Below are 26,402 nucleotides of genomic sequence, written 5' to 3'. Positions count from 1 at the left end.
CAGATGGTTAAGCGTCTGCCTTTGGCTCAGGTCATGATCCCAGGGTTCTGGGATCGAGTCCCGCATCGGGTTCCCTACTGGGCGGGAAGCCTGCTTTTCCCTCTGCCTCTCTCTCTCTCTCTCTCTCTCTGACTCTCATGAATAAATAAATAAAAAAAAAACATTAAAAAAAAAAGAAAAGGTACAAACGCAGTGCAGAATAATGGGGTCTCACAGGCTGCAGGGTGACAGGATTTCTTCAGGCCTTCGGGCTTGTATGGCGGTCGCCTCAGGCCCAGGGAGCCACCGGAGAGGCTGAATTTGCGCAGGCCACAGAGGAGCTGGATTTCGAGGGCTCTCCCTATGTCACTGGTTTCTTAAGCAGAGGGAAGTGATGATACTTTAGAAAATCATTTACCCGTGTTTCTATGAACCCTGAACTCCATAACATACCGGTCTGAGAAGGAAGCATTTAACTTGACCTTTGATTTTAGAAAACAGCCGCTTTAAAGTACAACCAGATGATCTAAGCTGAGGTTCTGTGAACAAAACACTAGATCACTCCCCGCGTCATAGGGCTGTAATTCATCCATTAGTCACCGTACTGAACTTTGTTGGGTCTTCATTCCCTTTTTTCATTCCCCCTCAGTCCCATTAATGTGGCTTAAACTTCCTCCAAAGTGTAATTGTGGGCATGCATATGCAGTATAGTTGTAAATGTGAATCTGTTAGGCATTCACTGTGAAGTCCTTTTTTTTTTCTTTCTTCTTTTTTTTTTTTGGTTTAATTTGCTTTAACGTTCAAAAGACTGTTTTGGTGACTCCAGCCAGCCGTCGATGGCCGAGCCGTTTTGTTCGTATGCAGATTAGTGAGGCCTGAGCTGTCAGTGCCAGACTTCATTGCCCGCCAGCCTTCCATTTGGATGTTTTTCCCAAGAAAGTGGTTTACTTTCTTCCTCTTCCTTTTCGTATGTTAGTCCAGAGGGTCACGTTGGGTGGGAAAAAGAGAACCGGACTGGCCGTCGGAAAACTGGTCGGATTCTACTTCTGGCTTTGCCTTCTCCGGTGGCAACCCTGTGGAAGTCTCCTCTCCTTTCTGACCTGCGGTCTCCACACCTCTGCAGGGGGTGATGCTTCAGGGGCCACAGCCAGGATGTGGGCAGGTGGAGAGAGACCTGAGCGGCCTGGGTTCTGGGGCCCCTCCGCTGCGGGGCTCTGAGTAGCTGCGCATCTTTACCTTTGCGTTCACCTTTTTCTTTTGTGAGAAGGTTTTGCGGCTTAAAAACTTGAAGACCACCAGTTTGAAGAATTTCTGAGTCCCGTTCCATCTTGTGGCTTTTATCATGTGTCTTGCGAGCCGAGGTTTGCTTCACCCGAGGCTCATGTATACCTGTTGATAGAGGATGAAGGCAATTAGGACAGGCCCGCGAACGCTGGCTGGTTTGAACCACCTCTTCTTCCCACTGACCTATGTTCCAGGTGCTGCTCAGGCAGGAGAGAAAGCCAAACTGGGATTGTTGTTTTATTTATTTTTAAAATTATTTATTTATTTTTTTAAAGATTTTATTTATTTATTTGTCAGAGAGAGAGAGAAAGCACAAGCAGAGGGAGAAGCAGGCTTCCCGCGGAGCAGGAAGCCCGATGCGGGGCTCAATCCCAGGACCCTGGGATCATGACCCGAGCCGAAGGCAGACGCTCAACGACTGAGCCACCCAGGTGCCCCAGAAACCTTATTTTAGAGTATGAAGTTTGTCCATCCATTGGAGAATTATCTGTGTGGAAGAGCTATCTTGCGGTTAAAACAACCAGGAATCTTGAACAGAACACTAAATCACACCCCGCGTCATAGGGCTGTAATTCATCCATTAGTCACCGTATAGGCACTACCAGAATTTATATATTTTGTTTTTTTAAAATGAAGATGATTAAATGAATGTATATAGTTAACTTCACTTAACGTGGGTAATATTTTTCACGTAAATCTGTTAATGTCTTAGAAAAAATTATTTATCGGAACCTGTCTGGGCTCAGAAAATGACCACTGTACGAATATATACAAGTATATACATATAATAACCAGAGACACCGTGCTTCCTAGCTTGCTTTTCTCCTGAATATGTGGGCTTATAGATTTGACCTTGATAGTTGATATTAATGACTACATACTTTGTACCCTAGCCTGTACGAAGCATGAGGTATGAGCTCCCGTAGTACTCTGTGCGTCTTCTTTGTCTACTTGTAATTGTTCAATGCTTGTCATTCCCATAGACCGTAAACTCCATGTGGGCAGGGGGCCGTGCATCTCCTTGTCTCCAGCTCCTGGCAGGTACTCATGTATCTGTCGAATGACTGACTGAAAGTAGGAGGCTATCAGGTCAGACCACCTGAGTTCAGATCCTGGCCCTACCACTTAACTGGCTATGGGCAAGTTGCTCACGTCTATATGCTTGAGTTTCCTCATCTGTAACGGGGGCAGTAATATACTCTACGTACTAAGGTCGTTGTGAAGATTAAATAAGGTAACACATGTAAAAGCACATAGCAGACACTCACTATATTCATGGGCAGGATTAGAGAGATAGTCTTTCAATTTTGAATTTTAACTAGAATTTATTATTTTCTGAAGTGTAGCATCCGCGCCCTGACAGGTAGGCCACGCATGAGCCCCGTGATTTGTCCAGGGGATGGCCTTATTCAGACGTGCCAAGTCTGTTTTCTGTAGGGAGATGCTCACACACGTCTCAGCCAGACGTAGGACTTACACCTCAGAGATCTGAACTTGTTTGTCATATAAAGGTCAGGGAGGTCACCACATGAATAGATTAGATAGATAGAAATTGTTTACTTGGAGTTTCCTGAGTATATCTATGGAATAGTCTTAAAGATTAAATTACTCTCTATGTTTGGAGACTACATTAGTTTGAGTCCACTATTCCAGACCCAGTTCGGGCCCTGGCCCCTTGTCACCCTTCTCTAGGGATGGCTCACACCACTGATCCCTGCTGTCATACACCGAGACCCTGTCCCTGCGGCCCATCTCCTAACCCTTGCGGTCACAAGCTTTCCCCAGCGGGAGAGCCGATCCTAGGCAGGGCCTCCACCGTGCTCTTCAAGGTGGGAGCTGCTGCGGCCCTGGTGCACGGTGCTGATCCGAAGGACCTGTTGAAGTGCTGTCTTCCCCGGAAATTGGATGCGGGGGTCTGGGTAACGCAACCGGGGAGTTGGGGGGCAGTTTACTGCATGGGGCAAGATTTGAAATGAAAGACGAGACAAATTGCTGCCTTTGTACCTCCTGATGGAGTATGTCAATAAGCAGTGGGCTCTATATGGCCTCTCTGGGGAGGTCCCCCTGGAGCTGTGATTGGTTCAGGATCAGTAACACACACCTCCTTCCTTGATTCACTTCACCTTTTCCCTCACCCTTGCCTCCCTGGGATTACAGTGAAGCGTTAGGGCATAGATTTTTTTCTAAAGATTTATTTATTTGAGAAAGAAAGAGAGAGAGAGGGAGAGAGAGAATCCCAAGGAGACTCCCCGCTGAGTGCAGAGCCTGACCCAGGGCTTGATTCCACAACCCTGAGATCATGACTTGAGCTGAAATCAAGAGTCAGATGCTTAACCTACTGAGCCACCAAAGTGCCCCTACGGTGTACGTTTTGACTAGGCTCTATTTTCTAAGGAACCCAGGCTGACACTTAGTTTTGAAGATTTATTTATATTTGTGTTTCATAATACATGGCTTGACTTTTTTTTTTTTAAGTTAGGTTTATTGACCTGTCATCTACATTTAGTAAAACTCACTCTGAGCTTTGACAAACACATAGTCATGTAACCACCCCACTGCAATCAAGATATAGAATGGTTCGTCACTCTGAAAAGTGCCCTTGTGCCCCTTTGTCATCAATCCCCTTCTCTTACCCCACAGCCCCTGGCAACCACTGGTCTGTTTTCTCTCCTCATAGTTTTGACTTTTCCAGAATGTCATATAAATGGAGTCATACCCAGGAGGTAGTCTTTTCAGTCTGGCTTCTTTCAGACCTGTGTAATACTTCTGAGCCTCACCCATGGATTTTTTTTTTTTTTTCAAGATTCTATTTATTAGAGAGCAAGCATGAGGGATGGAGAGGCAGAGGGAGGGACAAACAGACTCCCCCTGAGCAGGAAGCCCCACATGGGACTCGATCCCTGGACCCCAGGATCATGACCTGAGCTGAAGGCAGATACCTCACCGACTGGGCCACCCAGGTGCCCCGCCCACAGTTTTGCATATGTCAGTAATTTGTTCTTTTTTTTTACTGCTGAAGAGTGTTTCATTGTGTGGATGTTCCACAACTTATTTTTTCATTTATCAATTAATAGTTGTTTGATTATTTTTAGTTTTTGGTGATTATGAGTAAGCCTTCTATAAACATTCACGTACAAGTTTTGTATAGACTTTTTTTTTTTTTTTATTTAGGACTGGTATTTCTGCGTCATGTGCTAAGCATATGTTTAACTTTTATAAATTTGCGCATTTAGTTGGCTTTATTTACAGAGCAGGTTTATTCCCCCCAGTCTCCAATGGTGCCTAGTTAACATCATTAGATAACAATGTCAGTTTAAAAGAAATCTATGCAGAATCCTACAAATGCCAGTTATCGATGCTCCTCAGGAAGAGGAACGCTTGACTGTGTCCACTGCTCTTTCTCTTTGCCTTCCTGTCTCTACCGCCCAGGTTTTGAAGACACGGCAACTATTATTGCATTCCTACCAAAGCCCATACATAGCATGTTGGGTTTTCTATTTTTTGGTGTATTCTAGGTGAGACACTGATGTTCCAGTATGCATTATCTGTACACTTCAGGATTTTGTTTGTACTGATTTGCTACTCTACAGTTAACTTGTAATAAACTACCAGCTGCTTATCAGAGTGGTGGTATTATTTCGCATTCCCACCGACAATTTATGAGAGTCTAGTTGTTGGGCACCTGCCAGAACTTCATACTGTCAGGTCATTTTCCTTGATGTTAGCCATTCTAGTAGGTATCTGGTGGTATCTAATTGTGGGTTTAATTTGCATTTCTCTATTGAATAATGATCTCGAGTATCTTTTCATATGCTTATTTGTCATCTGTATCTCTTTTTGGGTAAAATGCATTGACTGACTTTTAAAAGAAGATTCAGATCAACTTGTATTAGAGCAATGACATAATAAATATAATTCAACTGGGACTGTGTATCACTAACTAAACATTTTTTACCCTTTAAAAACAATCCCACTCAGTCCCAGGTATATTCATTCATTCATGAGTTCATTTTATTCATCAGCTTTCATGGGGTATTCTGTATGCCAGTCAATAAAAACTAAGACTTAAGAAATTTCTTTGTTTTGTCAGGAAGCTCTCAGGACAGGGTTATTATAGGGGGAAGGGATGGTTTCTAAGGAGGCATGAATCAGCATGATATATATAGGGAGCTATAGCTTACTCTGATTATTCCTGCTTGATAAGCTAATTAAAAATTCCAGCAGTAGAACCTAAAACAAAAGCAATATCCTCACCCTGCTCCCACGTTCTGGGTTGCGTATCTCCAGAGACAAATTGAATTATGGCTTCACCCACTGCGAGGGAGGGTTCTGGGGACAGCCTGTGGATCTGTCTGGGGAGCAGTATGGAGCACCTTCCCTTTCCACAGCTGGTAGAATGCAGAAGGAGGAAAATGTCCCCAGGCATCTGAATTAGCTATCAGAAGACTCTGGTCTAATGCCCTGCACTTTCCTTCTTAGTTTCTCACTCAGAGCCTTATCACACTTATTAAGCATCCAGTTCTTAAGGCCACTGGTTGTCTGTTTTCCTAGCCCCGATAGAAACCACAGGGTAGAAAGGGGACAGAGTTGGGTTAATTTTAGAAGCATCTACAATCACAGCAGAAGTGGCAACTGGACATAGAAGTAACAGAACATCTGAAAAACAGAAGGGAAAATCACAGATCTTCAAAGTCATGAGGTTCCCAAATCATGGAACAAAAAGTGTATGCTTCCCACCAAGATTATCTTTCAGAGAAGTGAGGTAAATGTGTGCTCCATTTTTATAAATATTTATATGCAAAATGATTAAAAAGAAGCTCTAGCATTTAAAGGGACAATGTTCTTTTTATGTTAAGATTTACTTGTTAGGAGATTCCTTATTTCTCCGGGATGCCAGGTAAAAGAAGTATCACTATCTCGAATCGTGCTGGCTTTCCCGAGTATTTTCTGTCGTTGGGCTGTGACAGATCTCTGGGAACACGCGGCTTCTAACTGAGAGGGAGAGATGCAGTTGTGAGTCAGCTGAGCTGTGCCTCCAAGTGATCGTGATCGGCAGGGCAGGGGTGCATGTTTCAAAACACGTGTCTTAGACCTCTTCCACCTCCTTTGAGTATGTCTAAATTTGCATGGATTGGAAAGGTCTCCGTAAGGCACAAAGACCCACAGGACAGATGTTTTTTTTTTTTAATATTGAAATATGCTTTATTAAGACAGATGTTTTTGAAACCAGAGATTTTGTGCTGCAGAGAATTGATTTGTTTGATTGGTTGGTTTCTCTGCTTATTTTTATTTCTTTATTTTTTCTATGCTTTTGGGGAAGGATTTCAAGTGGGAAGGGTTGGTTATTCATATTCCTCATTTCAAGGCACATTTGCACGGTTGGACCATCTTTTGTTTTTACGTCTGTGTATTTCTGGATGTCTTTTTTAGTTACTCCCTTTATCCTCACTGCCCACTACTGTCCTCCACTTTTTTCCCTCTCCTCAGACACTCTCTGTAGTGTGTTTGGTACATGTCCTTGGATTTATATTTCCTTTTAAAACATATATATTTTTGTGCGCTAATTTATTTTCAAGTCACACAAATAAATAACAGCATAGGGTTGTGCTGTAGACCTTGTTCTGTTTCTTCATTTTTCACTCTGTGCAGTCTTTCTAAGATCCACCTATGTTGCTGGTGCTGCTTCCAGTTCATTGCTTCCCACTGCCGCAGACGACACCGTGGCGTGCACCTGCCATATTTTACACATCTGCTTCCTAGTGATGCACTCTGGGGTTGACCTGATTCCCTGCCACCATAATCAGCGCTGTCATCCACAGTCTCACAGTCGGGACTTATGCAAAGTTGCTTTGGGAGTATTTTCCTGGGAGTAGGGTTGTTGGGTCACAGGATATATGCATACTTAATTTGTCAGCAAACTGCTCTCCAGGATGACTTGACCAGTTCATGCCCCTGCCAGCAGTGCGGCGAATTCTTTATTCGCCACCCTGTTGCTATGTAGCATTGTCCTACTTTCTGATTTTTGCCAAACTGATAGGCATGAAGTGGCATCTTATTATTTTAATTTGCATTTCCCTGATTTCTAATCAATGTAAGCATCTCTTTATAGATTCGGTAAACATTCGGGTTCAGCAATTTAAGCCCTTCATGCAGTTTTCTACAGGGCTTCCTACCTCTTTCTTACCAATTTGCAAAAGTTCCTTGTGTGATCTGTAGTTCACAAATTTTAATGTGCGTAGGAATCACCTGGGGATCTTGTTAAGATGCAGATTATGATTCCGTAAAGGTGGGAGGGGGCTCAAGATTGTGCATTTCTAATAAGCTCCCAGATGATGCAGAAGCCTATGGTCCTTGAACCACCCTGTGAGTAGCAAGGTTCTAGATGTTAGTTTGAGACTTTGCAAAGGTCTGTCCTTCCAAATTTGTCATTTCTCTATCACCTTTGTCTCGATTTAATATAATCAAGCAAATTGCCTTATGGGTTAGTGCTATTTGGGACATGTTTAAAAAGTTTTTTGTCATATCTGGGCCACAATGATCTTCTCTATTTTTCTCTACTAACTTTTTTTTTTAAGATTTATTTATTTGAGAAAGAGAGAGAGAGTGTGTGTGTGAGCAGGGGCAGGGGTAGGAGAGGGAGAGAGAGAATCTCAAGCAGACTCTGTCAACTGAGCATGGACCCTGATGCAGGGCTCGATTCCAGGACCCTGATCATGACTTGAGCTGAAGTCCAGAGTCGGCTGCTTAACTGACTGAGCCACCCAGGTGCCCCTCTGTACTAACTTTATACTTTTATTTCACACTTAAGGATTTAATCCATCTTAAGTCACCTCTGTATTGGGTGTAAATCGGGTAACCAATTTTTATTTTCCCCCTTGTAGTGAGCTAGTTTTCCCGGACCAAATAGTTCATTGTTTCTCCATTGATTTGTGGTGCTCCCTTCATCTTATTTCAAGTTCCCAGATACACTCTGCTTTCTCTTCTATTCCTTTGGTTCAGATTCCTGTTCCTATAATAGTATCATACTGTTTTTATCTTTATAGCTTTGAAGTATGTTTTAATATCTGGAAGTGTCACTCTTCCATCTTAGTTTTTAAAATTTGATTTAGCTCTTTGTGAATCTTTATCCTTTTAGGTAAATTTTGTGGGTTTTTAAAAAATATTTTATTTATTTGAGAGAGAGAGATAGCGAGAGAGAGAGAACACGAGTGGGATGCAGGGCTCGATCCCGGGACCCTGGGATCATGACCTGGGCCGAAGGCAGATGCTTAACCGACTGAGCCACCCAGGCACTTTTAGTAAATTTTGGAATAGATTTGTTTAGTCCCTAAAAAATATCTGGCTGAAATTTGGAATGGAATTGCATTGACTTTTTAGATTAATTTGGGGAAGTATTGCTATTGATATTTTTACAATGTTAAGTTGTCTTATTTGTGAATAGGGATATATTGCCGTTTATTCAGCTCTTTCATGTTTTTAAATAGATTTTAAAGTTTTTCTCCATAAAGTCTTGTGGATCATTCTTAGTTATGTTAATTATAAGTACTTTACTGTTTCTGTTGCCTTTGAAAGCACTATTTTATTTCTGTTATATTTCCTAGTTGATTATTTTGATACAGAGAGATGTCAGTAATTTTTGTTAGCTGATCTTGTTCCTCACAATCTTGCAGACCTTTCTTATTTGCTTGTCCGTTGCTTTGGTTAGTTTTTCTATGTAGATTATTATATTATATGCAAATAATGACACTTCTGTTTTCCTCCATTCTTTGCTTTTTCAATTTTAATTTTTTGCATTTATTATTTATTTTATTAAATATCAGGAGACTTTGCTTTTTCAGCAGTCTTATGTTTACAGAAAAATTCAACAGAAAGTATAGAGCATTCTCCTACCTATATTCCTTCTCCCACCATCCAGTTTCCACTAGTTAAACATCTTTTTTTTTTTTAAATTTTTTTATTGTTATTCTTTTTTTTTTTTTAAGATTTTATTTATTTATTTGAGAGAGAAAGGGAGAAGGAGAGTACAGAGGGGGAGTGAGAGGGAGAAGAGGCTCCTCGCTGAGCGGGGAGCCTGATGCGGGACTCGATCCCAGGACCCTGGGATCATGACCTGAGCTGAAGGCAGACGCTTAACCTACTGAGCCACCCGGGCGCCCCTCCACTGGTGTTAACATCTTGCTTTGGTGTGGTATATTTGCTACATTGATAAACCAATATTGATACATTATTATTAACTGAAGTCCATAGTTTACATTAGGGCTCACTCTTTGTGCTGTACAGTTCTATAAGTTTTGCCAAGACAAATGTATAATGTCATGTGTCCATCATTATAGTATCATACAGAATAGCTTTACTGCTCTAAAGTATTCCCTGGGCTCCACGTATTCACCCCTGCTCCCTTCCCCAACCCCTGACAGCCACTGATCTTCTTACTATCTCTATAGTTGTGGCTTTTCCAGAATGTCATATAGTTGGAATCATATAGTATGTATCCTTTTCCGACTGGCTTTTTTCTTAACAGTCTGCACTCAAGATTGTCCCATGTCTTTTCGTGGCTTGATAGTTCATTTCTTCTTATCACGGAATAATATTCCATTGCCTGGATGTACCACAGTTTGTTTACTCATTCACCTACTCAAGGACATCTCTGTTGCTTCCGAGTTTTGACAATTGTGAATAAAGGTGCTATAAACATTTGTGTGGACCTAAGTTTTCAGTGTATTACCTAGGAATGTGATTGCTGCATCACATGGTAAGATTATGTTTAGCCTTGTGGGAAACTGCCAAATTGTCCTCTGAAGTGGTTGTACCATTTTGTATTCCCACCAGCAATGAATAAAAAGTTCCTATTGCTCTGTATCCTTGCCAGCATCCACTGTTGTTCGTGTTCTGGATTTTAGCTATTCTGAGAGGTGTGTGGTGGTATCTTGTTTTTGTGTGCATTGCTTTAATGACGTATGATGTTGAACATCTTTTTGTGTGCTTTTTTGCCATCTGTCTGTCTTTATGGATGAGGTGTCTGTTCAGATTTTTTGCTGCTTTTTAAATTGGGTTGTTTGTTTTCTTTCTGTTGAGTTTTTTTTTAAATGAAGATTTTATTTTTAAGTCATCTCCACACCCAACGTGGGGCTTGAACTTACAACCCCGAGGTCAAGAGTTGCACACTCCACTGACTGAGCTAGTCAGGCACCCGATCTTACTGTTGAGTTTTTTTTGTTTTGTTTTGTTTTTTAAGATTTTATTTATTTGACAGAGAGAGAGAGAGAGAGAGAGCACAAGTAGCCAGAGCAACAGGCAGAGGGAGAGGGAGAAGCAGGCTTCCCACTGAGCATGGAGCCCGACATGGGGCTCGATCCCAGGACCCCGGGATCATGACCTGAGCTGAAGGCAGCTGCCTAATCGACTGAGCCACCCAGGCGCCCCTTATTGTTGAATTTTAAGAATTCTTTGTATATTTTAGATACAAGTTTTTTTTTTTTTTTTAAGATTTTGTTTATTTATTTGACAGAGAGAGACACAGCGAGAGAGGGAACACAAGCAGGGGGACTGGGAGAGGGAGAAGCAGGCTTCCCGTCGAGCTGGGAGCCTGATGCGGGGCTCGATCCCAGGACCCTGAGACCATGACCTGAGCCGAAGGCAGACGCTTAACGACTAAGCCACCCACGTGCCCCTATATACAAGTTCTTTATGAGACATGCATCTTACAAAGATTTTTTCCCAGGCTGTGGCTTGTCTTTTCATTCTCCTGAGTGTTTTTTGCAGAGCAGAGGTTTATAATTTTATGATGTCCAACTTACCAGTTTTTTCTTTTATGGATCATGCTTTGGTGCTCACTGCCAGATCCAAGGTGATGTGGATTTTTTTTTTCCTGTTTTCTTCTGAAAGTTTTATAGTTTTGCCTTTTACATATAGGTGTAAGATTGATTTTGAGTTAACTTTTGTGAAAGATATAGGAACAGTGTGTTGATTCATTTCTTTTGCATGTGGATGTCCAGTAGTTCTAGCACCATTTCTTGAAAAGACTATCCTTTCTCCATTGAATTCCCTTTGCTCCTTTGTTAAGGATCAGCTGCCTCTACTTGTGTGGGTCTATTTTTGGGCTCTAATCTGTTCCATTGATCTGTTTATCTATTCTTTTGCTGGTATCACACTGTCTTGATTACTGTGGCTGCTTCTTAATTTATGTTTTATAACCTTATACTTCTAAAAAAATAGGATTTGAGATAGATTGCAATTTCGGTTATGCTGGAAACAGGACAATTTTAATAAAAAGATAAAAATTGTAAAATATTAAACTATTGATTCTTCTGGCAGTGGGTATATTCCTTCAAAAACTAGAACACACAGAAATATTACGATAGAGTATGGACGGGCCTGAGGACTTCTTCCCTGCTGTCATTTATCTGACAACATTGAAAACTATACCTTAGACAGAAAAATTCCAAGGTTGGGTTATTCTTAAATTTTTTTTTTTCCTATGAGTTTGTGGTGATTAATTATTTAGTTAGTATGGCAGAGTTAGCTGCATATAGTTCATTGGAGACACATCTTAATATTTTAGCTATTTTAAGACTCCAACTACCAACAACTGTTGAAATACACAAGTGTGACCACATTTTTTTTTTTTTTTGAAATTTTTTAGGTCAATGATGCCTTCCTTCATGTGATACAGCGCAAATCCACGGGCAAGGTGCTTATCTCCCTTAAATAAATCCTCACCTCAGCAGCCAACTCAGCTTGTCTAAATCCAAACTCATCATCTTTCCAAAAAACCTCATTTCCCTCCTGTGTTTCTAAAGGCGTTACCACTTTCCTTATTAATCCGGGTTCAAAGTCTTTTAAAAGAGTCACCTTTGATTCTGTTTTCTTATTCCTCATAATTAGTGTGACATATACTTTATTGCCCTAACTTGGACGTCTTTGAGAGTGAAAGGATGCTATTAGTAGTTAAACCAGGAAGGCAAATGTCCCAGGCAAAGCGGGATGTATGGTCATCCTGTTCATAATGCACTAGTGGCCAGGTTCTGTCATCCCCACTCTAAGATATCTCTGACCTCCATATCCTCTTTTCCATTCTGCCTAATTATGTCTCATCTGCTAATTCCAGTAATTTCCTAACTGGCTTACTCCTCCAACCTTGTGATGCACTGTTCCCATGGTGACCTTCCCAAAGCACAGCTGTAACTGTGTTTGACTCAAAACCCACAACGGCTGCCCATTGTCTACTTGGTGGAGTTCAGACTCTTTGAGCTGGCATTTCTTTATGTCCTTGATTTTGCCCCACTCTGCTTTGCAACCTTATGTTACACGCCGGAGCCCCTCTGTACGCACTTACATTTTCGGCCAACCCTCCTTTGCTCTGCACAAACAATTACCTCTACTCCCTTATCTCTGTCAAACATAAGCCCTCCTGACCTCCAGGACTGACCTCTGCCATGAGCTTGTGGCCTGAGGAGGGCGGTCATTTCTTCCCTTCCACCTTCCTATAGCTTTTCCCCCAGGATTTGTCACGTTCTGCCTTGCACCAAAGGGAGCAGCTGGTCCATAGAATGAACACAAGATTCTGCATCTACGATGTGGGTTTGAATCCCAGTCTCACCTCACTTTGGAGGTGCTTACTGAAGGTCCTTGAGACTTCCTTTTCTCCCTGTAAAGTGGATATTACAATATCTTCCTCATAATGTTGCCATGAGCAATACGTGCAGTGATTGGGCAAAGTACCTGGTGCATGGTAAGCTATTAGCAAATGCTAGTCACTTTTACTTCTTTCTTTCCTCCTTTCCCAGTATAGCGTAAGTTCCTTGAGAGCAGGTACGATGTCTGATTCACCTTTGTACCTCCCACAATACCTAGCACAGTGAGTTACCCTTATTAAATACTCAATAAATGGAATTGATTTTAAATTATCTGCAAGTCTAAATTGTGGGAGTAAGTTAAGACTATGTTACCTTGGTAACCACCCAAATGTCCATCAACAGATGAATAGGTATACAGAATGTGGTATATCCAAACAATGGAATATTATCCGGTCTTAAAAAGGAAGGACGTTCCGACACATGCTACAACATGGATGAACCTTGAAGACACTATGCAAAGTGACATAAGCCAATCACAAAAAGACAAACATGATATGATTCCACTTACAGGAGCTACTGAGAGGGGTCAAATTCATAGAGATAGAAAGTAGAATGGTGGTTGCCAGGGACTGGGGGAGGACACAATGGGGAGTTATTGTTTAGTGAGAACAGAGTTTTAGTTTGGGAAGATGAAAAAGTTGTTTTTTTTTTAAAGATTATTTATTTATTTATTTGACAGACAGCGAGAGAGGGAATACAAGCAGGGGGAGTGGGAGAGGGAAAAGCAGGCTTCCCGTGGAGCAGGGAGCCGGATGTGGGGCCCGATCTCAGGACCCTGGGATCGTGACCTGAGCCGAAGGCAGACACTTAATGACTGAGCCACCAGGCGCCCCAATGAAAAAGTTTTTGAGATGGATGGTGGTGATGGTTGCATGACAATGCGAATATACTTAATGTCACTGAACTGTCCATTTAAAAATGGTTAGAATGGTCATTAAAAAAAAAAAAGATTTTATTTATTTGAGAGAGAGAGAGAGAGAGTACAAGCTAGGGAGAGAGGCAGAGGGAGAGGGTGAAGCAGACTCTGCTGAGCAGGGAGCCCGATGCGGGGCTCGATCCTAGGACCCCAGGATCATGGCCTGAGCCGACGGCATGTACTTAACCAACTGAGCCACCCAGGTGCCCCTAAAGCGGTCATTTTTTGTGTTACATATATTTTACCACAATAAAAAATGTTAAAAAAAAAGCACAACATATTACCCTCACATCTAAGTGAATCCATTAGGAGAAGAGAACAGAGAGTGTGAGTAGAGTGCCCAGTGCAGGTTGAAATAAGCTCCAGTCGCTGCCTACAGTCTCTGGTCTGTGGGGCGAAGTCCTCTATATTTCTTAGTGCTAAACTCTGTTCTCTACTCCTCCTGCTCCAGGAGTGATAATTCCCAGAAAGGAGAGTGGTGGGGTGGTGAGAAAATGGACAGCTGACACCACAGGGATGGGTGTACCTTATTCTGGATGAGGTCTTCTTCCAATAAATGTGGTAAGAGGCTTTGTTTTCTGCTAAGTACCTCAGGCCATTTGGAAACACCAATCTTCTTAGGATCTCTTCACCAAAAAAGCTTTTGGAAAAATTGAATTGTAAAATAGGAAGTGAACATTTGGGGAAAGAATTTGAAACCAAGAAAGTAGCAGAAGGAGGGGGAGGGGAAACCACCCTTGTGTCTGTTGTGGGCCCACGTGGTGCTTCCGTGAGGCTCAGAGCCCACGCTGCGCCTCTTCCATGCCTTCTGGGAGCTGCCTGCCTTGAGGTTCCATTTAATGGTCTGCCTCTCCTTACCTGCTCCCCCGACCCCCCCAAATTACTTCTTCTTAAAATGAGCTGTTGTGTATTTAAATGAAAGTTGGTTTTCAAAAATATCAAGACACAAACTCTGAGGCTAATTTAAGAATTTCCTGACACGCTGTGGGATAATTGAAGACGTGCTGGGCAGATCCCAGGAGAGATTGGGAAAGGTGCGAAAGCCCAGCTGGGAGCCCCCTTTCCGTCTGTTCAGAGCTGATCAGTAGGTGTCACTAGCCATAAAGATCGATTGTCCTCAGCTCACTAATGTCAAAATGACTTAGATTGAAAGAGGCAGTCATTAAGGAGAGTGAATTTCTTCGGGTTTAACCAGTACTGGTCAGAACCCCTAATGACCTGCTCTCTGCTTGCCGTATCCCTGCTTCATTGGCATGATTTGGAAGCATTTGACTCATATTTTAGTCACCGTTTGGTTGTTCCACCATCTGAGCCATTAGTCTGAAAAAAGAATCAGTGCAGCTCCAAGTGACAGCCATTTATTCCATGTTCACAGACTTTTCCCAGCGCTTCCTTGCAGGCTGGCTGCTGGAGAAATCATGCCCACACACCTGCCTCTTCCTGTTTCCTGACTGTGGGCCTGTCCACCTGCACACACTTCTCTCAGCAGCCGAGGGAGGTTTCATGCTGGTAGCTGGGGAGTCATCTTGTCTCCACATCGCCAGTGTATCTGTCCCTGCTCCTCCTACAGTCTGTGGCTTCAGGAAGCTCTCTTGTCCCTTGGAGCTATGGTGAAGACCACAAAAGATTTGTTACTTAGCAAGCGAAGAGAAATAAAGGTGTCCTCGCGTAACTACTTGTATTCAACAACAACAAAAAAACTCAGAAAAATGTACGCTGTTCTTTCACTTATCTTCCTTCTCAGATTGTTAAGTGAATCAAAGAGCAGTGATTTTTCAAAATATTTATTGTTTAGAGAAGTCACGTGAAGGGAAGACCCAGATGAAGCAAACAAATGCTGGCCTGCCTGATTATTCTCTTCCTTTGGCATCTTTGTCACGGCCTATGCTCGACTGAAGCTCTGGGCTGCAAGTGTGCTGGCCTCTGGAACTTGCTATTGTTGAGGAATCCCATACGAAGTGATAGTTATTATTTTTATTTTTTGCTGTATTTAGAAACCATTTCCTAAACTTCAGTGAATCGCCTCATTATTTTTTAAAAATGGATTTTGTTAAAATCATTAAAACAATACCACGTGGCCATTGAAAAAAGTCAAAGCAGCAAGCAGTTTATTAGATATTGTTATCCTATTTTTCTCTAACCTGTCTTATTCCCCTTCTCCAGGGAAAGCACTGTAAGCAGTTTGGTGCTAGTCTTGCAGGCCCTTTAAACACATACACATGTATGCATACACAGAGGGTTTTTTGTTTGTTTTAAGATTTATTTATATATTTGAGAGAGAGAGTGCGCGCACTGGGTGGGGCAAGGCAGAGGGAGAGGGAGAGAGAATCCCAAGCAGTCTCTGTGGTGAGCATGGAGCCTGACATGGGGCTCAGTCTCATGACCCTGAGATCATGACCCGAGCCGAAAACAAAAAATAACTGATCATAGTATGCATACTATTGTGTAATGTACAGCTTTTAATCAATAATATGTTATGAGCACCATTCCATATTAGTAAATATAGATGTCTCATTTTTTAACAGCTGCTTATTACTGTTCCGTAATGAGGATGTGTATCATATGCAACCACTTCCTTGTTAGTGGGCTTATTCATTTATTCACCTTGACATAATAAACATGGCTGTGCCTCTGGGTGCCAAGCTCAGCGCAGCACAGGGAATATATGACGGCGAGCAGAAGCTTATAAATCTAGTAGGGGAGACGGACATTAATTAAAATCACAAAACCATGTCAGATTAGTGCCCTGCAAGATGTAATGGGGGAACGTAACTCAGGGAGGTCAAGAGAGGTTTCCCTGAGGAAAGACCCTTCAAACTCTGTCTGAAGATGGAGGCTTCTGGAACATTTAATTCTAGGAATTTAAGGAGGGAGGGAAGAAAGGGAGGAATGTTCTAGGGCCCTGTGGCAAATGAAAGCATGTGAGGGAGATGGGCTAAAAGAAGGGCAGTGGGGCTGGAGTGGGAGCAATGGAAACAGGTGTCATGAGATGAGGCTGCAGGCAGGCTGATGAGGCTGATGATGGGGAAAGAAATGAACGGGATAGAGAGCTCTGCGGGAGGCAAAAGTGTAAGGACTTGGTGTTAGATTGGATACGAGCAGGGTTGGTGGAGGGGAGAGGGAGGGAAATGTCAAGATGATTGCTAGCTTCCTGGAGAGGTATTTGAGAGGAGGAACATCAGAAGAGAATTGGGTCTTGGCAGTGGCAGGGGATATGATGGGGTCAGAAGATGAGTTTTTGTACATATTGCGACATCCAGATGTCAACTGTGTAGTTTTATGTACTTGTCTGGTGCTCAGAAGAGAGGTGTGGCCTAGAGATACAAATTTGGGTGTCATGTGCATGGAGGGTACTATCGGTACCTGTGATAAGATTGTAGAGACAGCATGGAGAGAGAGGGGACGAGGGTCTAGACCAACCGTAAACGTCCTTCCTCTCAATAGGGCTATAGAGTATTTTGTGACTGCGCTGTGGACCACCGAAAGGGACTTGGAGAGGGCTAGTTTGGTGCTTTAATAGAAATCACAAGAGGTTATCAGGAAGGCTGTATTGTATTGCACAGTGGATAAAGCACGATTCTCTCAATGGACGACCAGCAACTCAAGCTCTACTTCCAGCTGTTTGACCTTGGGCTAGACTCATCTTTTCAATTTTCTCATGTAAAAAATGAAGATCGTAATACGTTTTTTCTACCTTGCATGGTTCATGTGATGGTCAACTGAGATCATGTATGTGAAAGTGCTTTGTAAATTGTCGTTTCCATGATAGATTATGAGGTTGTCTAGTACCAGCCTGTTGAAATTCAATTCAGAGTTGAAGCAAAATGTATCTTTTTTCAGCATATGTTGGGCTGACGTGGAGCAAAGGAATGGTTTGATTTTTAAAAGTGTCTCTCAAATATTTCTACACTTTATTTTAGCTGAAGTCATTGTGCTCTTTTATACAGAGTAATGGACAAAGTGATGGGCGCCCAATGATCTGATGTACCTCAAAGACATACAGAACCTGACAAGGTCTAGGGAAGGATGCCTAAATTGATCCAGAGGGTAGAGAGGGTTCTTTTGTGAGGGATGATAAAAGAATTACGGCTCTTCATTCTGGAAAGATAGCCTGAGAGGAGAATATGATTGAAATTTATAAAATAATGAAAATCATAGAATAAAAATATGAACTTATTAAATCCCAGAGCTAGGGACAGCTTTATCGTTTTAAAGAAATAGTTTTAGGGCAAAGTAAAAATAGCAGGTTTTTACATAGGAATAGCACACATATGGAACTTACTACTCTCAAAGATTGCTAGGACCAAAATCAAATATTTTAAGAGAAAGATGTGTATTTCTGGAGGATAGTTTCATAGGAGATTATAAAATGAAATTAAAACAATTTGGAGGGGCGCCGGGGTAGCTCAGTTGGTTAAGCGTCTGCCTTCAGCTCAGGTCATGATCCCAGGGTCCTGGGATCGAGCCCCGCCTAGGTCTCCCTGCTCAGCGGGGAGTCTGCTTCTCCCTCTCCCTCTGCCCCTCTCCCAACCCCCTCTCGTGCACTCTCTCTCTTGCTCTCTCAAATAAATCAATAAAATCTTAAAAAAAAAAAAAACCAATTTGGGTAAATCTCCCTGATCTTGGAGGATGGCATCATAGAGAGTGGCCACGAAGCTTCCCTCTTCCCAACTGGTGTCCTTGTCCAGTTCAAGATTCCTGAGTGGATATGCTGGACAGGGCAGAGCACAGAATTAGAGCTCAGTGGGCCTGGTTGCAAGTATTACCTCTCCGACCCTAGAGAGTCACTTCTTTTTTTTTTTTGTACCTCAGTTTCCTAATCTTCAAAAAGAAAAAAAAAAAAAGGTAATAACATTAAAACCTGCCTAATTATTGTGAGAAATTCAACTGAAGGGGTGTCTGTGGAAGTGTTTTGTAGTTGATAAACATATCCGTATAAGCGTGAGAATTTCCACTTTTATTGTTGCATTTCTAATTCTATTTCCTTCAGGTGGGTTGACCTTCACCCTGTCCTTTCTGATCCTGGCCTCATTAGGGAGCAGTGTTTCCCAACTCAGAAATGAAGGAGAGCACTGAGGGCAGGGACAATCCCCTGTCCTCAAGGGAGGTGGAGAGAATGCAGATCTTTCTTCTTTCACCCCCTTTTCCTCCCTGTGAAGGTGGAGAAATAAAGGTAAGGAGAACTTTAAGCATCTCTCTTTCCACTTTGCCTGTTTTGGGTGGTAAGATGCCACCTAAAGACTAGGGTGTTCCTGGCTGGCTCAGTCAGTAGAGCATGCGACTCTTGATCTTGGGGTTATAAGTTTGAGCCCCACATTGGGTGTAGAGATTGCTTAAAAAAATGAAAAAAAAAAGGTTTTTTAAAGATTTCACCTATTTATTTGACAGAAAGAGAGATGGAGAGAGAGAAACAGAGCACAAGCAGGGGGAGCAGCAGAGGGAGAAGGAGAAGCAGGCTCTCCGTTGAGCAGGGAGCCCAATGTGGAGCTCGATCCCAGGACCTTGATATCATGATCTGAGCCAAAGGCAGACGCTTAACCAACTGAGCTACAGATCTTGCAGATCTTAGGAAAACTAAAAAAGGCGAGTACAGGGCTGGATGAGAAAAACCATGGGGACTGGTTTCTTAATGGCATCTGTAGGTTTAGAATTTAAGGGAGAGAGAAAAATAATGACTGAAATTTCCTTTCAAGACGGCCACTGCAGTTCACTATGCCGGAAAGCCGATGGAGATCTGGAGGGAGAGACTGTGTCTTGCCTGGAGGGTCCTCTGAGTCTCCTGTGTACCCTAAGGAATCCGACTTTGGCAGAGGAGATCCAGGAACAGCAGGAAGAGAGAACTGATAACAAATAACTTCTTATTTCCACCATAGCAAATATGAACTGCTTTGCCTGGCTTCCAAGCACTCCACCCACCGTACCACCTCCCCTGACCTCATTTCCCGTGGGGTAGAATGGAAGGAGAATGGCCCAGAAGCCAAGACAGCCCTCGATTTGAATTTTGGCCTCAGCACTCATTAGCTGTGTGAGTTCAGCTTCGAGTCCATAAAACGGTGGTAATAGTAACCCCCTTATCCTTGAGTTGCAGTGAGGTCAGATGAGGTTATATTTGTGAAGCACTTAGCATAGGGCCTGGCACATCATAGGCCCTAAATAAATGTCGGCCTTTGTCATGACCCATCAGTACTCTCTATTCTAAGGAGATGGACTGCTAGATAATGAGCTCCGTGAGTGCGGGGACCAAGATGTGCTTTGCTCACTGTGTGTCTGTGGTGTAAGTACACAGAGCCTAAAGAAATGAATTTCTCTGCACCAAGCCCCTCTCATTCCTTTTCTGTGCAAGTTATATCCGTTCAGGGCCCCGCTGAAGGCTCATTTCCTCCAGGAAACCAGCTCATATTGATCTTGCTTGCTTAGGAACTCCCGTAGCACACAATTCAGCCCCTAGAGAGACATGGATTTGCATAGTTTCTTTTTGCATTGTATATGTTAGTCTTAGCCTTCAACGACGTTCAGCATTTAGTGAACATTTGCTATGATCAGGGCCTTGGTTTACAGATGCAACCAGGGAGAAGTTCCTTCGTCTCAGGATCTTTATCTGAAGACACTTACCCCTGCATGGGACCCAGCGTAGCAAAGTGCCCATCTTGCTGTTCTTATGTGCTGCTTTGGACACGTGACACAGTGGGATGCTTTGCAGACACTTCTCCCTTTGAGGTCCTGGGAGACATATGTTCCGGCACTTATTGCGTCTTCCTTCCTGATGGGAAAGCTGTGCAGGCGGTTTGTATTATGGCTCATTTGTCTCAAAAGACATAAAGCAATACTCAGAATACTTTTTTCTCATAAGAGCATCATTCCCATGTCAAATGGTGTCATTCTCACTTTACCCAGGGCAATTGCTTAAAAGATTCCTCTTCCTTTCCTTTTGTTCTGAAATATGCAAAACACCAGTGTAGAAGCTGGATGAGGCCCACCTGACTCTCTTCTCCATTACTTTTCCGAGGAAAGAATCAAGGGCAATGTCTTTTTTGAAGGCAGGTCCGGGGGAGCGGTACCAGCACCTGCATGTCTCCTGCCATTGGTTTCTGCTCCTGTCTCAGGCTTACTTTCTGATGTGGATTCCAGGCCACCTTTCTCGGTTCTGATGGAGCCGGGAACCACTGTGACCCACCAGGGACCCCTCCCTGCAGCTTGCAAGTCAGGGTCAATCACCTAGCTGTTCCCATTGAACAGTTCCCTTTTGACTTCAGCTTGTAAAATTTCTGAGATATATATATATATATATATATTTTTTTCATTTTTATCCTCTCCTTTTCTTTAAAGGTTATTTTAAAGTTAAAAATAACCATAAGGAGACCTTGTGATCCTCTTCTCACTGACCCAGATATTTTAAGAGTTTAAAACAGCTCCACATCTGGGGATATAGGCTGGCTCTCGGGAGCCAATTAGCTAAATGTAATAATAAAATATTAATCCTATTTCCCACACATAAAACACTCCTTGTTTTTCCCTTGCTGATCCAAACCCTACTCACCCTTCAATGCATTGTACAAAAAGCCATGGACTTGAGGATAAAAAACTTGGGCTTGGTCCCTAACTTAGAAACCTGCAAGCTGTCTGACCTTGTGCAAGTCACTTTATGTGTGTGGACATTGGTTTCTTCCCCTGGAAAACCGAGATGCTAACTGTCTCACAGAGTTAAGGTTGAAGGCTTTGGGTCCAGCCTAGTGCCTGGGGTCCCCAAAACAGATTCTAAGGAAATACTTATCAAACTCCAGGAAGCCCGATTTGAGTAATCCTGGGATCATTAATCTCTCCTATTTAGGGATTTCTGTATTACTGAGTCTGTCTACACCATAAATTTAACAGTTGACTAGACCTGTCTTTCATCTGTGGCTCTAGTGTTTTCACACCCTCAACTGCTGGATAGGTTCCTTTGCAGGATGGTGCCATGTGTTTTATTTTTCTCGTGTCAATGTTGCAATAATAGGCACTTAATCCTTGATAATTGATTGATAGAGTACATCACCCATCTTACTAAATTTGGGTTCTGTAGCACAAGAGAGGTTATTTTCATTGTCTTTATCTCTCTAATTTCACCGCCTGATGCTAGCGGTGAGATCGTAGGAAATCTTTTAGGCTTTCATTATCTTGTCAATTTTAGCTTCTCATCAAATATGTGCTATCATTTGTTCAGGATACTGCTGACCTGCGACGAACACAAAGTTTGTTTGAATTGCTTATCCACCATAAGGATGGGTTTTCCACTGAATCGGCTTTGTTTTCTCACTCAGGCAGGGTTGAGGTCCTGGTGAGACCTCCAGCTTTCGCTGCCCTGGAACTGAGGTCTCTAAAGCAGGCCTATAGTTGCCCTCTTCTGTAGTGACAGGCTCTCAGGGGAATTAGAGATTTATTTATTTATTTATTTATTTGAGAGAGAGAGAGAGAGAGAGCATGAGCAAGTGGGGGTAGGGGCAGAGGGAGAGAGAATCCTGAAGCAGACTCCCTGCTGAGCACGGAGCCTGCCTTGGGCTCCATCCCAGGACCCTGAGATCACGACCTGAGCCAAAATCAAGAATCGGCTGCTTAACCGACCGAGCCACCCAGGTGCCCTCTCAGTGGATTTAAGAGCAGCCCCAAGAGCCTGTATTCTTTGGGTAAGAACAGTGCCCTGGCTGTCACATCCCCTCCATGAATTGCCCCATGAATGGTTGTGGGTTCACTTGTGTCCCCCCAAAAAAAAGGTATGTTGAAATCCTAGCCCTCAGTACCCATGACTGTGACCTTATTTGGAGATAGGGTCTTTGTAATTGTAATCAAGAGGAGGTCACACTGGATTAGGATGGCCCTAACCCCATGATGGTTACCTCTATAGGTAGAGAGAGATTTGGACACAGAGGAGGATGGCCATGTGAAGACAGGCACAGAAAATGGAGTGATGCAGCCATGAGCCAAAGGATACCAGGGATTGATGGGAGCCACCATAACCTATGAAAACGGAAGGAAGTATTCTCCCCTAGAGTCTTCAGAGGGAGCATGGCCCTGCTGACACCTTGATTTTAGACTTTAGCCTTCAGACTTATGAGAAAATAAATTCCTATTATTTTAAGCCACCAAGTTTGTGATAATTTGTTACAGCAGCCTTAGGAAACTAATATACCGCCCGAGTCTAAATATAATACAAAAGGGAGGTTTTAATTGAAGTCAATTACCCATCTTCCCCTAAAAGGCCTTGCTGCTAATCCCATCATGCCTTGTGATTACCCTTGTGATTCCCTCAACCCAGCGCTCCTGGGTCTCCTTCCCCACACAGCTCGGTACATATCCTTATTTGACTTTATCTCCCACCCTCTGCCCCCCACCCCCTCCCACTATGTCCTCAGCCTCTTCTCTGAATGTCCCTCTCACTGTTCTGCTCTGACTGATACCCAACTCACTCCTGAGGACATGGAGCTACCCCTCGAGAGTCCCAGGGCCTGCTGGTGCGGCCGGTGTCTGCTTTGCTCGTCATGGCCGCTCCCGGACCATTGCTCCTCCCTGCCCCTTCCCCACCGCTCTGAAGGACAGGCCATCCAATCTCCATAAACCTCCCATGCTGGGCCAGCCACCAACCCGAGGTCACTCCTCCAGCGCAGCCCGGAGCCCTGCTGGCTCACGTCCATGCTCTTCACCACTCCTCTCCTCAGGCCTGCTGGTTGGCCTGCTTGGACCAGTCAACTCCAACCCTGGCTGCACTTCAGAATTGTTTGGGAAACTTTTAAAAAACCTCAGGCACTGCCGCCCCCACCTCTGAACCAATTGAGCCAGAATTAGAGGATCGGAGTCCCGTGTATATTTTAGGAGCTCCCCAGGTCATTCTAGTATGTGGCCAGGTTTGAGACCCCTGGTATGGGTGATCAACAATGCCTTCTCAGCCAACTAGTCTTACAGTAACACTCTGTTGCTTGTTAGTAGGACTTGTACTAGTACCAGTACTTGTGGATTTCTGGCACCCCTCTCTGGCTACTACCTTCTCACTTCCAGCTTGCTCCCTCGGGAACCCCACTCCAGCCATTGTTGGGTCTCACTCTCTCCACCAGGCCATCATCCCTAGACCTTGTCACCGTCCATCACGGCCCTCAGGCCTTCCCTCAGACACTCACCTGAGTCCATGGAGCAGGCTCAACGCCCTTGCCTCTCTCCCCTCTACTGCCTTTACCTGCCAAACCCCAAGATCTGGTAACACTCTACTCACCTGCTCAGGTCTGCATCCAAGCACCAAATCTCCAAATGTGGCTAGATTAAAAATACGAAGCAGGCTTGCAGGTCTTAATTTTATGAACTCAGAGCTCGAGTGGATTCTCAGCGGTGCCTGGCAACACTGTCTTATTTCCCCAGTTAATTCACTTCCCTATTATTCAAGAGGCTCTCTTACACTTTCTCTCTCCAAACCAGCTCCCACCAGAATCCAAACTTCTCACTCCTCCGCTAGGCCAACCTTGTTCCTGTCTCAAGACATTTGCACTTAGAGTTCACTCTACCTTCCACACTTTTCCCTGGATCTTGCCATAGAACACCCCTCATTGGTTTTATCTCACCTTCTCAGGGAAGTATTCCCTGATTCTTCTACCTAAAATAAGCCTCCCACCTCGATCCTGACACTCCATCCTCTGACTTGTTCTTATTTTCTTTATAGCACTTACCATCATCTGATAGGACATGATGGGTTTATTTTTGTTTGCTTATCTGTCTCCCTAACAAGCATACAAGCTGTATGAAGGCAGTTCCCTTCTTTTTTTTTTTTAAGATTTTATTTTTAAGTAATCTTTATCATGGGGCTCGAACTCATGACCCTGAGATCAAGGGTCACATGCTCTACCGACGGAGGCAGGCAGGTGCCCCTGAAGGCAGTTCCCTTCTGATCTGCCTAGTTCATGTCTAGATCCCCAACACCAGGTCCAGTGCCTGGCACGCTGTAAGCTCTTAGTGAATGAAGGAGTGAATGAACAGACAAAGGAATGGGTCTATGTTGTGTATTTTTGAACTGTTGACTTGGGAGGCTGTGAAAACAGTGATTAATACATGTGCTGGATCCAAAGTCTGGTTCGACCAGGGCTGGCTGTGGGACATGGAGTGCATTACTCAGTCTCTCTGAGCTTCCATTTTCTGATTTGTAAAGAGGGGAGGATCTTCTTGGTTGGTGAATATGTGGAGATACAGGGGGAATGGCATGCGGAGAGAGGGCATGGAATAATAATAATAATAGTAATAACTAATATTATTAGGCTGCAGCTATAAACCATAGACTGTAGCACTTTTCTAAATGCTTTACCTGTAATGACTCAGTTGCAGTTGACTCTTGAACAACATGGGTTTGAACTGCATGAGTTCACTTATACATGGATTTTTTGGATAAATATGGTACAGTGCTGTAAATGCATTTTCCTTATGATTTTTTTTCCCTTATGATTCTTTTCATTTTTATGGTTTTATTTATTTATTTGACAGAGAATGATACAGTGAGAGAAGGAACACAAGCAGGGGGAGTGGGAGAGGGAGAAGCAGGCTTCCCGTGGAGCAGGGAGCCCAATGTGGGGCTCGATCCCAGGACCCTGGGATCATGACCTGAGCTGAAGGCAGACGCTTAACTGACTGAGCCACTCAGGCGCCCCTTTCCCTTATGATTCTTAATAACATCTTCTTTTTCTAGCTGACTTTATTGTAAGAATACATATCGTAATATAATAACATACAAAACGTGTTAATTGACTTTTGTCGCTAATGCTTCTGGTCAGTGGTAGGCTATTAGTAGTTAAGTTTTTGGGGAGTCAAAAGTTATACATGGAGGGGCGCCTGGGTGGCTCAGTCGTTAAGTGTCTGCCTTCGGCTCAGGTCATGGTCCTGGGGTCCTGGGATCGAGCCCCACATCGGGCTCCCGGCTCAGCGAGAAGCCTGCTTCTCCCTTTCCCACTCCCCCTGCTTGTGTTCCCTCTCTTGCTATGTTTCTATCTGTCAAATAAATAAATAAAATCTTAAAAAAAAAAAGTTATACATGGAGTTTTGACTGCGCAGGGGGCTGGGGACTGGGCACCCCAACCCCTGTGTTCTTCAAGGATCAACTGTACTCTTCCCAACAACCCCTGAAGTAGTTACTATTAACCCCGTTTTACAGATACAGAAACTGAGGTCCAGGGAAGGGAGATGCAGTGATTTACCCGACATCAATGGATCCAGAGAGTGGCAAAGTCAGGACCCCAGCCTGGTGGTGTGGCTTCGGAGCCCGGGCACATGACCGTTGCGATATACTGCCTCTGCTCAAGATCTTCTTGCATAATCTCTCCTGGGGAGTTCAAGATGTTTTCCTATCACGTGACAGTCTTGTGGTGGGAAAACATAAGATTTTGGGGCTGCTGTATGTAAGTAGTTTAGTTCAAGGGATAGAGCTTACAGTTCTTTCAAGTAGAAACATTTGTACTTGTTTCCTGCCATGAATTTTGGATTTAGTAAAGTCAGAGCCAATAGCTTCAATCGGTTGCTGATATTTTTTTTTTTTTTTTAAAGATTTTATTTATTTATTTGACAGAGAGAGAGACAGCGAGAGAGGG

At 43.3% G+C, this 26,402-nt stretch overlaps 1 protein-coding gene across 12 annotated transcripts in view; it reads left to right on the top strand.

Annotated features, from left to right (window-relative positions):
* LOC116625113 (quinone oxidoreductase-like protein 2) overlaps window positions 1-26,334 on the top strand; it is a 40,019-nt gene extending 13,685 nt beyond the window's left edge. For 6 of the 12 annotated variants that reach the window (XM_032393442.1, XM_032393444.1, XM_032393435.1 and 3 more), the window contains one exon: window positions 25,970-26,334. In XM_032393442.1, the coding sequence (XP_032249333.1) occupies window positions 25,970-26,089 (120 nt within the window). In that variant the 3' untranslated portion in view covers window positions 26,090-26,334. Of the gene's footprint in view, window positions 1-11,905; window positions 13,290-18,805; window positions 18,989-19,203; window positions 19,235-19,508; window positions 21,017-22,693; window positions 22,890-25,969 lie in introns of those variants that run through there. The other 6 variants (XM_032393440.1, XM_032393439.1, XM_032393441.1 and 3 more) reach the window with 6 other exon arrangements.
* The last annotated feature ends 68 nt before the right edge of the window (window positions 26,335-26,402 follow it).

This window comes from Phoca vitulina, unplaced genomic scaffold, assembly GCF_004348235.1.
Source record: "Phoca vitulina isolate PV1807 unplaced genomic scaffold, GSC_HSeal_1.0 scaffold73, whole genome shotgun sequence".
Classification (NCBI taxonomy): Eukaryota; Metazoa; Chordata; class Mammalia; order Carnivora; family Phocidae; genus Phoca; species Phoca vitulina.
The sequence above is the reverse complement of the archived record's forward strand: the minus strand, read 5'-3'. Positions and strand labels throughout refer to the sequence as shown.